General features: G+C 36.0%; 1 protein-coding gene across 4 annotated transcripts in view; it reads right to left on the bottom strand.

Moving 5' to 3' along the window:
- Positions 1–339: 339 nt before the first annotated feature.
- The window catches only part of EXOC6 (exocyst complex component 6), a 194,042-nt gene continuing 182,559 nt past the window's right edge, over positions 340–11,822 (bottom strand). For 3 of the 4 annotated variants that reach the window (XM_010842194.1, XM_010842196.1, XM_010842195.1), the window contains 2 exons: positions 2,611–2,723; positions 344–1,604 (listed from right to left, as the gene is read on the bottom strand). In XM_010842194.1, coding sequence (XP_010840496.1) covers positions 1,472–1,604; positions 2,611–2,723 — 246 coding nt within the window. In that variant the 3' untranslated portion in view covers positions 344–1,471. Of the gene's footprint in view, positions 1,605–2,610; positions 2,724–11,822 lie in introns of all 4 variants that reach the window. The other variant, XM_010842197.1, reaches the window with a different exon arrangement.

Genomic DNA, 11,822 nt, shown 5'->3' on the forward strand with positions numbered 1-11,822 from the left:
CTCTGAATCCGGGACGCCTCAGCCCAAGCCGGGGAGACGTCCCAAGTGCCCTGGAGGGCTGGGTAAGGCACTCGAGGGCCACCGCTTTCCAGTCCTCAGAGAGAACTAGCAGCTCGCCGTCTCTAGTAACTTCCAGAATGTACTGTATTGTACCTAGAAGTAACCATGCTTTCCATATAATATTTTTTAAAACGTTAAATACTTTAGGATTAGAGACGGTCAAGAGAATAAATACTTTTCTTCGTTTTGGCGATACTCCCATTCCAGTAACTAAATAACAGCCTTTCTGAAGAAAGCAGTTGTTTCAAATCAGGAAACTCTAAACAGATGCAACAGCAATGAATTTTCAGCAACCTGCTTAACCTTTTTAATATTTAATCACAAAATCAAGAAATGCACATATAATTCTTTACACTTATTTTACAGAGTCAAATATAAGTTTCTTACAGGCATAAATTCTGAAAATGCAAAAGGATTATTCAGCATAAATACAATGAAGACAAAGTAAGGATCAGATTGATATTACCATTTGGACCACAGTAATTTACACAGAGTAAAATGTACATTCGTTTTAGGTTTTCCAGAGTTCATTTTGGTTTGGCTTGTTTCTGCAATAAGGATCCAGCACTGAGGTCTGCGCCTTGAAGAAAGTAACCCGACCCCTGTGGTAACTTGTATGTGCAGGAGTATGTCTCTCCTAGCACAAGTGGCACCTGAAGTGGTTAGCCCCACTTAGCTTCTGTCCTCCTAACTTGAACCAAACCAAACCAAATAAATGGGGTCAGCTACAAACAATATAGTTAGAAATATTAACCCTGCTGAACAGAAACAACATTGCATCTTCAGAAAATCCAAATACCTTTTCTTCATATTCAGATTAAATTAAACCACCCAAGTAGAACAAGTAATTCACATTCTTATTGGGTTAAATAAAGTTCGATTTCAGGTTCCTTTAAATATTTGTCTATTTCCTCCCTCAGAATCAGCAGAATTAGACAAGTTAGTCTACTTAAATACTAGTGAGGTGAAAATTCAAGCTACAAGTCAGAAAATGTCAGGGAAATGTCATACATGATTGCATTCCAAAACCAGATACTGGGAAGAAAAAAAAAACAACCAGAACAATCATTGAGTCTAAATAGAAAAAACACCTATAGAGGCATAAGTTCTTCTAATGTATTTACACAGTTTCATGTACAATTTTTGACCTGATTTATATATTACAGTTTTGCCTTTTTTCCCTAGAAGTCAAAAAAATTAATGTCACATTTTCCATATATAAAATAGTATTCAATTATTTAAAAATCCATACAAATGATATTTATAATTCTTGTTTCTAAGCTCTCATCAGTGTCTTTTCCCTATTGTATTTTTTAATTCTGCAAACAATTTTCTGTATCATGACCAGTGCCCGTTAGAGATCAATGTTGAGTCACAGACTTGGTGTCACTGAGTACAAGCGATGTGAAGGCTATGTGTGTTGGGACATACCATTCACCAAACTTCTCAGCTGTTTCACAACTGTCTCTATCAACTTCTGTTTGTCTCGATCATTCTTCCTGAATTGAGCAAATATATTGTTCTTTTTGCTAGTATCCTTCATCCTAGGAATATATGTGAATGAAGAAGCTTAATAGAAGGAATTTAAAAGTTATACTGTAACAACTAAGATATCTTGGCATGCTCTGTGTTATCTCACACTAAATCTATGCTTGAAAAATATACTTCAAAGAAAATAGGTATTACTAATAGAGTTACAGAGATAGCAACCGCAGAAAATACTGGCAGCTTTATTTTGCATTCTACATGAAATGGTGTTTTTGCATTAGTGTATAAATCTAAAAGCATGTTTTCTTACATGATACTATTTTCTAATATCATTCCATAAAGTATGCTAAAATACACACCCTCTCAGACTCTGAAAATCATGCTCATAGCAAGACAAGGTGAAAGGAAAAACAACAGAAAATTTAAAGCAGTAATTTGTTTTGCCTCAGTGGTGTTTCATGGCACTGTAAAACAATTTATTTAAAACCGTTCCTTGTGTCCTTCTCAAATCAAATACACCACAGATATTTTGAAATGTGGGAAAATAAGACATTCAATTCAAAAAATTGAAATTTTTAATAGTGATATCTGAAATATGATACAGAGAAAAGAAAACATGCTGCATGAGAAGGAAAAGAAACACAACACGTGTTTTCTGGACAAGATGCACCAGTAAGTGTTCTGTTACTTCAGATTTCATAATATTATTTTTTCAAAAGGCATACTTCTCTACCTGTAAGGAATCCAAGCCCATCATGGTAGGCTTTAGATAGCACTGATGGCAAACTGATTCCAGTCCCTCTCTAAAGCTAATTAAGCCAGATATTGAGGACACAATAGGAAAAATGTTTAGTTCATATCAACACAAACAGAAATCTCGTAAAAATCTATACCAACGCTGAAGGCCAGAAAGAAGGCGGCTTATATTTTGGTCATTAAAATGAACTGAACTTTTAAGCTCCATGTAGACATTTTTCTTTTGATTAAAAATCTCTAGTTCTTCAATTATCACTGAATTACCAGCTGCTAAAATGATATGTGAAGCTTTCAGAATATACTCACTTCTCCAAAAGAGTAAGGGCTGTGTTTGGATTCACCCGAAGGTACTTAGACGCTGGCTGACCATAATCAGCTAGATAAGTAGACCAATCCCAAACCATAAACAGGTCGAGGAGCTGAGGAAGACGGGAAAAATGTTAAAGCAATTTTTGACTATTTATCCACAGCTAATACATAAAGTATATGCTACTCTTGATCCATTTGATCCATCTGCTTCTCAAATGGAACAGAATAACCAATCTTATTTTTAAAACTTCATTAACTACATTTTATAACCAATGTAGTGTATAGTGTCTTTTCACTTTTGAAATAACTAAAATTGTGAGGGGTTGCCTTTCTAATAAAGTACTTCATTGCATTTCCAAATAATTGTAAAATAATGAAAACACTTTTATATAAATACATTAACACTTGTTCTAATGTATAGAGGTTTAATCTTTACACATTATTTGGTTCATACTCAGATTTAATTAGTAAAGGTTGCCACTAACTGAAGAATTTTAAAGAATTTAAATTGAACCTTTTTTTTTTTAAGAGGTTAAGTATGTTTACCTTTCAAAGAAGTCGTTTACACCTAGACTTTCCCAAAGTAATTTAAACCAAAAAGCTCAGATAATCTCAATGAAGTGCATTAAACAACCTCTGCTGGATTCTCCCTGGTGATAGATCCTCAGTAGTGTTATGAAATGAGGTCTTCAGGACTCAGCTTGTTAACTCTAGGCAATCATTTTGTATAAACAAACAACAACAAAAAGGAAACCCTCTTGTTTTCCATAGTGTTTTAAAATTGACTATTTGCTTTATAATCTCCAGTTAGAATTGTTGTCAAATTTAGAAGTAATCTTTTAAAAGCAATGCCATGCCTAAACCAAAGCACCAAACTCCTTATCCAACTTTAAAACCTTAATCCCCTTTAAGCCATTTAAGACCAACTTCCTATCCCCATCTAAACTGTTTCAGAAAGCTAAATGCTTTACTTACTACCTTCCTTCAGTTTTTATATTATTCTTTCTTTTTGTTTTAGCTCACTTTACAAGTACGGGGTGTAGTGGTTTTGCTTTCAAATGAAGTATTTGTATTTACTCATAGAATACATGAGCCAATCCACTGACTCTGAGAGAGAGAAAACTTCTGGGGTGGTTAAAAACCAGAGAAAAGTTACAAGACACTAGCTCTTCCTTAGGAAAGACAATGGATTTGTTTGACTCTTCCCCTCTCTACTAATTAGAGACTTTCTTGTACAAAGAAGAAAATTCTATAATGAAAATGTTTGCTACTAATATGAAAAGCCAGGCTATTTTTTCTTTCAGACAACATTCTAGGCCATACCAAGGGTTAAGACACTGGTACAGAAACTGCACTGAGATAATGTTAAAAGAATACATTGAAAAAGAAAAGGGAAGTACTCCAAGTACTCCAAGTTTACTCTTGCTAAAGCAACATTTCCCCTTCTTTCACAAGGAGGAATAGTTACTTTCTACACTCTGCAATGAAAATATAAATTAATATAACTTCTCTAGACTGTGATTTTGCATTATCTAAGAACCTCAGAAAAAAAATGGCCATTCCCTTTGACTCTAATCCTACTTCTAGGAATCTAACTTCAGTGAACAATAATAAAGGTAGATGAAATTTTATCAACAAATATATTAATCTCAAAAATGTTACTTGTGTTATCAAAAATTGCAGAAGGAAAAAAAAACACTGAAAACAGGTTAAATCTCAATGTTAACAGAAGGGTTAAACAGTGAGGTATATCTATGTATAGAGTGGTTATTCAAATCAATGCTTACACAGAATTTGAAATAACTTGGGAAGAAGCTTATGATAAACATTACTAATAAAATCACATAAAAACCCATCAAAAGAGACTGGAATAAAATTTGAGAAAATGTTAAGAATAGCTGTAATTTGTATGGTGGGATTATGGGTAACTGTGATTGTCTTTATTTTCATAAGATTTACATACATACTTTATTTTCCCCCAATAAATTCCAATAATGAATTCCCCTCACACAGTTGTTAAAAGCCTCATTTTGAAGGAGTCCTCTTTCAGGTATGCATTTGTGTTTGCTCAAGTGTGTGTGGGCATGCGCACAGTCAGCAGAAAGTAACCACTTAATGTACTGGCTGCAAATTCCCTTTCTTTCCGAAAAGCAGCAGCAACATGACCTTTGGGATTTGGAAGAGGAAAAGGCCTTAAAATAAGAGCTGATCTACCCCCAGGTGAGAAAGGAGGAGCCCATTTAATGAATTTAAAACCTACACCAACTCCAACTGTGAGTACAGAAGTGGTTCTTCTACAGCACAAAAACAGACTTTCCTAGATATGCTCTTTTCTCACAAGGTCGGATACTCATATGCAAAGTTCTTATCTCTATAAATTTCTTTAGAAATTACAGAAACCACAAAATTTAACCTAATTGCCCATCTGTTGTTGTTCAGTCACTAAGTTGTGTCTGACTCTGCTACCCTATGGACTGCAGTAAGCAGGTTTCCCTGTCCACCATCTCCCAGAGCTTGCTCAAACTCAAGTCCATTGAGTCAGTGATGCCATCCAACCATCTCATCCTCTGTCGTCCCCTTCTCCTCCTGCCTTCAATCTTTGCCAGCATCAGGGTCTTTTCCAATGAGTCGGCTCTTGACATCAGGGGCTTGATACAGAGGATAGATTTCCTCATTAGAAGGCACTGGGTCTAATGTTAATCCAGGTAAATGAACTTTGAGAAAAAAGCACTGCTTTTTCTGAATGGACTACGGGTGTCCCTCCATCCATAACAATTATAAGGTCCTTTTTCACTTTTTAAAGTACAGTTCTTTTGAGATGAAAGATGTAACACAAAACCAGGGCATTATTCTTGGGTCCTACGTAACACTATGCTGGGCCAGGCTCATGGACTGAGTCCATTTCTGCAAGCTGCTACCTGTGCCTATTTTGACCAAGAAGCAGGATCCCAGGTTTCTGGGATGGTTTAAAAACATGATGCTCTGGAGCCAAAGTGTGACAGGAAGGGATGAGGAAACTGGAGTGGTGCCACCAACTTCTTCACTCCACACAGTCACTGCTTTGGGAATGCCTCTCACATTCGTTGTGCTTTCACAGGATGTACTCTATCCTTAAGGAAAACTTCACTTCTCTGTCTCAAGTTTTGCTTCCTTCAGATGGCAGTACACAAATAATACATGTTATTAATCACAAAAAATCTCCCTCAGTCTTGTAAATAAACTGTGAGACATGCTCTCAACAGGTGCATTTATTAGTTAACACATATAACTGAAATTCAAAGATGTAGATCAAACATGAACAAAAACAAAAATCTCCTCTAGATTATCTGCAAGGAGTTTTACAATTACTTATTAAAGGATAAACTCAGGCATATTATAACAAAAATTGGTATTAGGTTCTAAAAATGGGTTTGTTCCAATAGTCAAGTAAAGTAATTCCATCTTAAATCCTTTGGGGAAGTAAGCAAAGTATGGATCATACAAAAATGAATAGCAAAATAACGTGTTTCAGTTCTATTTCATCATGATTTATAAGATTACCTAAAATTAGTAACCTAACTTTTTTTTTTTTACCAAGGATTTAAAAATGCCCTTCATAAGTAATCTGATAATATAAGGTGGATTTATGCCAACTTTTTAAAGTGAGTTGTACATTTCACTTCCTCAGTGATTCCTACGTATGTCCAGCAAACAAAAAGATTCGGCTTAAGAAAAGAAATGGTTCCATGGGTGGTCCATTTATATGCTCAAAATAGTTGAGAATCACTTCAGAATCACTGAAGAGTTAGTCTGTGTCAAAGCATTTAGCCTGCTGACAGTTTCCCATCCTAAACTGCACTCCAAATCTACACCCAAGAAACCTGGGGTCTCAGACCTGTTGAGATCACTTTGTGCAAAGGACACAATGAATCTAGGCCGACTTAAAACCATTCTATGGAACTCTTGAAGTGACTTTTTGCCTTTGTAAAAGTGAACCCAGAGTGCTAGGTCATTTTTTCCTTGAATCTGGTTTAGCTTTCTTTGTTTTGGGTCTTTGGGTTTTGCTTTTGAAGCACCTCAGGGGCAGTGACCCAAGGCAGAAGATAAATAAAGTTAAGCCAACCTCAAGAGAAAAGCAATTGGGGACACCAGGTTTGCTTTTGTAAATGTGAACAGTGATCTGGGGGCTCAGGGTCAACCCTAGTCCCCCAAATTCCCCTTTCCAAACACTAAATCCACCTGGGACCTCAAAGTTGCTTTGCAGATTCCAAAAGTAAACCAGGAGATCATTTTTCCTTTGCTTCCAAAAAAACAAAGCCAGAGCAAGGGTTCCTAGAGTGCTTCAGAGACTTAAACGACAACAAAAATCCTAAACCAGAATGTAGCTTTAAGGAAGAAATATGAGTAATTAGGCACTGGGGATTCAAGAAAAATGGGTCTTATTAAATTGGCCACAATTGGGGAGGGGGAATACAAGTACTTTTTCTAAATAGATGTTGAAATCAAATGATGAGCTCCATATGCTTTTTAAAGCACTTGGCTTTTACCCCTTTCCAGCTATCTGAAAACACATTTGGAAAATTCCACATGCCGCACAGAAAAGAATTTTCAGTAGCAGATAGAAGGGGCTTGGGCAAAAACTAAAGAAGCAGTGTTGAGCTTCTATCCACTTCATTTTTTTGCCTCCAGGTGTTCACTGCCCTTGTGCTGCCTTTTGACTCTCTGATACACCTGACCCCTAACCCGTGCCTGCCCTCTTCAAATAGTCCATCTGCCAAATCCACTCTCAGCCAGCCTTTCCACTCCTAACTACGTGAGGATCAGGAGCAAGGTCTCAGCACATTGTGGCTTAAAGGCATTCTTCTCTTCAAGTCACTTAACTCCAGTGAACTGCACACAGCAGAAGCAGAATGCTCCTAAAGTATTTCTGATGATAAGCCAAGTAGTAGTCCTAGATAACTACTAGGTTGGTTTGGAATTTGGGGAAAAAAGAGGCAAAAGGAATTTACATCATCAGATTTATACACATCTGTATTTATTTTATCTTGAATTTCTTGGTCACTACCATGGCTAAAAGACCATGCAGATACATATATGTGTTTGATTTTATGTGGTCTATTTCTTTATTAAGATTAATTTTATCAAGTAATACATGGTTAATAATCAAATGGGGCACATCATAAAACCAACAGTCCACTATCCTACACTTTCCATTCTCAGACGCAGTCATGTTAACTCCTTCTAATACTGGTGATTACCTCAATATTTCTAAATATACTTATTTTTCTTGTTTTTATTTATCATCATATAGTTAGCATATATGAGGATTTATCTTACTTATACTACCTTCCTATTTTTGATAGCTATAATAATTTTTCTCTATTTTTGCTTTTATAATTTTAATATAATTAAACTATTTCCTCTTGCATCACCTTAATTTTTTTTAACAGTTTGGAGATGTATTTCATATATGGTCCAATTTATCCCTTTTAAAGTATACAAATCAGTGGTCTTGTGTACATTCACGGAATTCTCCAACCATGTCAATCGATTTGAGAACACTTTTATCACCCCATACCCATTAGCAATCAGTCTCCAAAGTGGAGTCACATAACATGTTTTTTGTGTGTCCAGTTTCTTTTACTTAACATAATATTTTAAGGTTTATCCATGTTGTAGCAGGTATCAGTAATTCATTCCTCTTTACTGCAAAATAACATTCTGTTATATGGATATACCATGTTTGCTTATCCATTTATCAGTTACTGAACATTTGGGTTGTTCCCATTCAGGGGCTATTATGAATAATACTGCTATGAACACGTTTTTTGGTGGACATGCATTTTACTCTTGGGTATATATCTGGGAGTAGAATTGGTTACAGAAACTTTTAAGAGGATCTTTTGACTTTCCGTTTAGTAATGTAAGAATATTAGCACCTTATATAGTTGAGTTTTAAATAATTCTTTTGGCAATTGGGGTTTAAAATATTTATATTATATATTTAAACTCATATAACAAAAGATGTTTAACTGAAGTTTCCTAAAAAGTTCTGTATGAATCCAGACAGGTATTAGTAAATTATTATGAAGAATTTTTTTGGACTTTCCTGGCAGTCCAGTAGTTAAGACTTTGCGCTTCCACTGCAGGGAGCGTGAGTTCTATCCCTGGTTGGGGAACTAGGATCTTGCATGACATGAGGCACAGCCCCCTCCCCCCAAATAACTTTTTTATCTTCTACTTCTAAAATACAAAAAACCTAGTAACTAGCCAAATAGAAAAGAACATTTCAGATATTTTGCTCAAGTAGCTGAGTGTGGTTTTGCTTTGTATGCCACCTTCACATGTATATGCGGCTTGTTTTTCTTCATGAGTACCTTGCTCAGTTGCCTCATGTTGTGGGGTGAGTCACACACTGAGTGCTAGCACTTAACCTAATTACCCAAACCAGAAATCTGGATTCACTCTGCTTTGAATCTTCTCTCTCACAACTTCTGCTCCTTATTTATTGCCAAATTATGTCAATTTAATGTCTTAAATATTTTTTTCCTAAATATTTCTTGAATTCACTTGCTATCTACTTTCCACCACTGCTATTACTTCTGTCCTAGATTTAGATATCAGATTCTGTCCCCTGGGGCCTTTGGTCTTGCCTATTCCCTCTGCCTGCTCCCCAGGATCCATCAACCTCCACACTGCTGCCAGACAGAAGCAGCTAAAATACGTATCTGATCATGTCATTCACTTGCCTAAAACTTTCAATGACTTCCCAGCTCCTACAAGATAAAGTTCCAGTTCCTTAACATGACATGCAAAGTGATCTTTTGGCTTCCTCTCCTGCCTTGGAAATTCAAGCACCTAAACAAGGAACTACTCAAGAGTTTTTTTAACCATGATGATCCCCCACGAAATTGTCATTTTCTTCTGAGTCCCTTTCTCCTCTTTCTTCACCCAGGGAACTCTCACTTATTCCGTACAATTTAGGTCTGGATTCACTTCTCTCAGGAAGCCTTCCCAGACCACCGTGGGTTAGCTGTTCTCTCTCGTGTGTCCTCACATTCCCCTTCACAAAATCTCTATCACACTGTTTTTCACACTATGCTGATATCACAGTTACTATGTCCGTCTCCCCACGAAAGAATCAAATATCAATAATTCCTTCTGTAGTCTGAATGATGCATGGCTAACTCAGCCCGATTTTTTCTTATATGGCAGTAGTGAAGCCTTTTCTCCTTCCTATTAATGTACTTTGTAAGTGCCTCAAAGCTGGTGACTTGTTTTGCTTAACATCTGTACCTTCACCTTTGGCCCAGTACATAGTATATAGCAGGAACCAAGCAAATGTTACCTTTTGACACAGAGTTTATGTCTATGCAGAGCCCACATCATATATACTAATAAGATAGCTATGTTATTATTTACTTTACTATTTACAATCAAGACAACTCTGAATTTTTAGTAATGCCTTATATTATTCTGAAAGCCAGATACTTAGTCTCTTTGATTTAATTTGTGCTATAGAATATAGTAAAATATTTCATAACCAAAGTTCTACTCCTGAGATTACCTTTTGTAATCAGTGATGCCACAATCAAACATGCTAAATAAACATTCCTGGGTCATACCTTTAATTTTCTATCCGGATTCATTACATCACATGCCACACTTATATAACAGGGAGTTATGTAATGACTTTACCAATGAAGCTCAGACTTCCAATACTAAAGAAATCAAACCTTGAAACTCATGATGTGAGGTGTTCCCTAAACTTTTAGTTCTCTATGATAAGTCATTCTGTCATTGCAGCTCTGAAGAAACATGATCTGCTAATATGAACTGACTTTGGAAGAACTCAAACAACAAAGGAAAACAATATGGATCAGCCAATGAAGAAGAATTGTATGCCAATGTGTCTTTACTCCAGGATATAGTAGTTGCTCAAATGAGAGAAGCTAGACTGGGCTGGGATTTCTTTAAGTACTCCTGTAGAGTACACTTATTAAGAAGAACAAGAGGGAGAGGATAACCATTTTTAAAGTTTGTAAGAGTCTAAGTGGCTACTCCTCTCCTCTCCTCCCCATGGTTGTGTTTTAAAATAATGCAAATGAAAACTTGGAGGCACAAATAGCTGGGTTAATTTAGTCTTAAAAGTAATTAGTGACATATGTTTTACTATAAAATTTTAGCAAGTCAAATAATATATATTATTTATAACTTGTCACTAGTTATAAACAGTGACTTTTAGCTTTTGAAAACACAAAGCTAAACTAAAATTAAAACTAAATACTTCAGGCCCCAATACATATTATCATTCTATTCTTTGAAATGGAACTCAGGCCATTTGAGACAAATGAAGCACAACATGACCATTATATACTAACTGCCTCAGGAGGAAAAGGGGGAGAGTTTCTATGGTAATAACTTAGCAGGAACTGACAAAGCAAATACCCCGGTTCTGGTCCTTGCAAGAAATTTTTGGGGAGGTGGGGAAGTGAATTTCAGATGCATGTCTCATTTGTTCAGCTTTCTAGAGATAAAGGTCTCTGTTTTATGTCCTAGAATATATTAATAAATGCAGACCCTTTGCCCATTTGCCTTAGATTCCCAAAGAATACAGAGTTAGCTAGTCTACTCTACTTAGTATGATGGAATAAGGAAAATAAGGACCTTTGCAGTCTATATTAAAGACAATACTATAATATCTTGGTGAATATTTCTATGAAATATTTAACAGGGCTTGCATTGTCATTCATTTTTTTCTTTCAAATCTTATATTAGATTTTGTAACTTTTACTCAACTTAAAAATATATGTATTTTTTGTTCCTCTAAATCTAAAAGGCACTTACTTATGTTAAATAATTTATTAACCTCTAATTATCCAGGCCCCCATGAACAGTATGAACAGGCAAAATGATAGGACACTGAAAGATGAACTCCCCAAGTCAGTAGGTGCCCCATATGCTACTGGAGATCAGTGGAGAAATAACTCCAGAAAGAATGAAGGGATGGGGCCAAAGCAAAAACAATGCCCAGTTGTGGATGTGACTGGTGATAGAAACAAGGTCCGATGCTGTAAAGAGCAATATTGCACAGGAATCTGGAATGTTAGGTCCATGAATCAAGGCAAATTGGAAGTGGTCAAACAGGAGATGGCAAGAGTGAACGTTGACATTCTAGGAATCAGCGAACTAAAATGGACTGGAATGGGTGAATTTAATTCAGATGACCA

This window comes from Bison bison, unplaced genomic scaffold (assembly GCF_000754665.1).
Source record: "Bison bison bison isolate TAMUID 2011002044 unplaced genomic scaffold, Bison_UMD1.0 scf7180017864172, whole genome shotgun sequence".
Classification (NCBI taxonomy): Eukaryota; Metazoa; Chordata; class Mammalia; order Artiodactyla; family Bovidae; genus Bison; species Bison bison.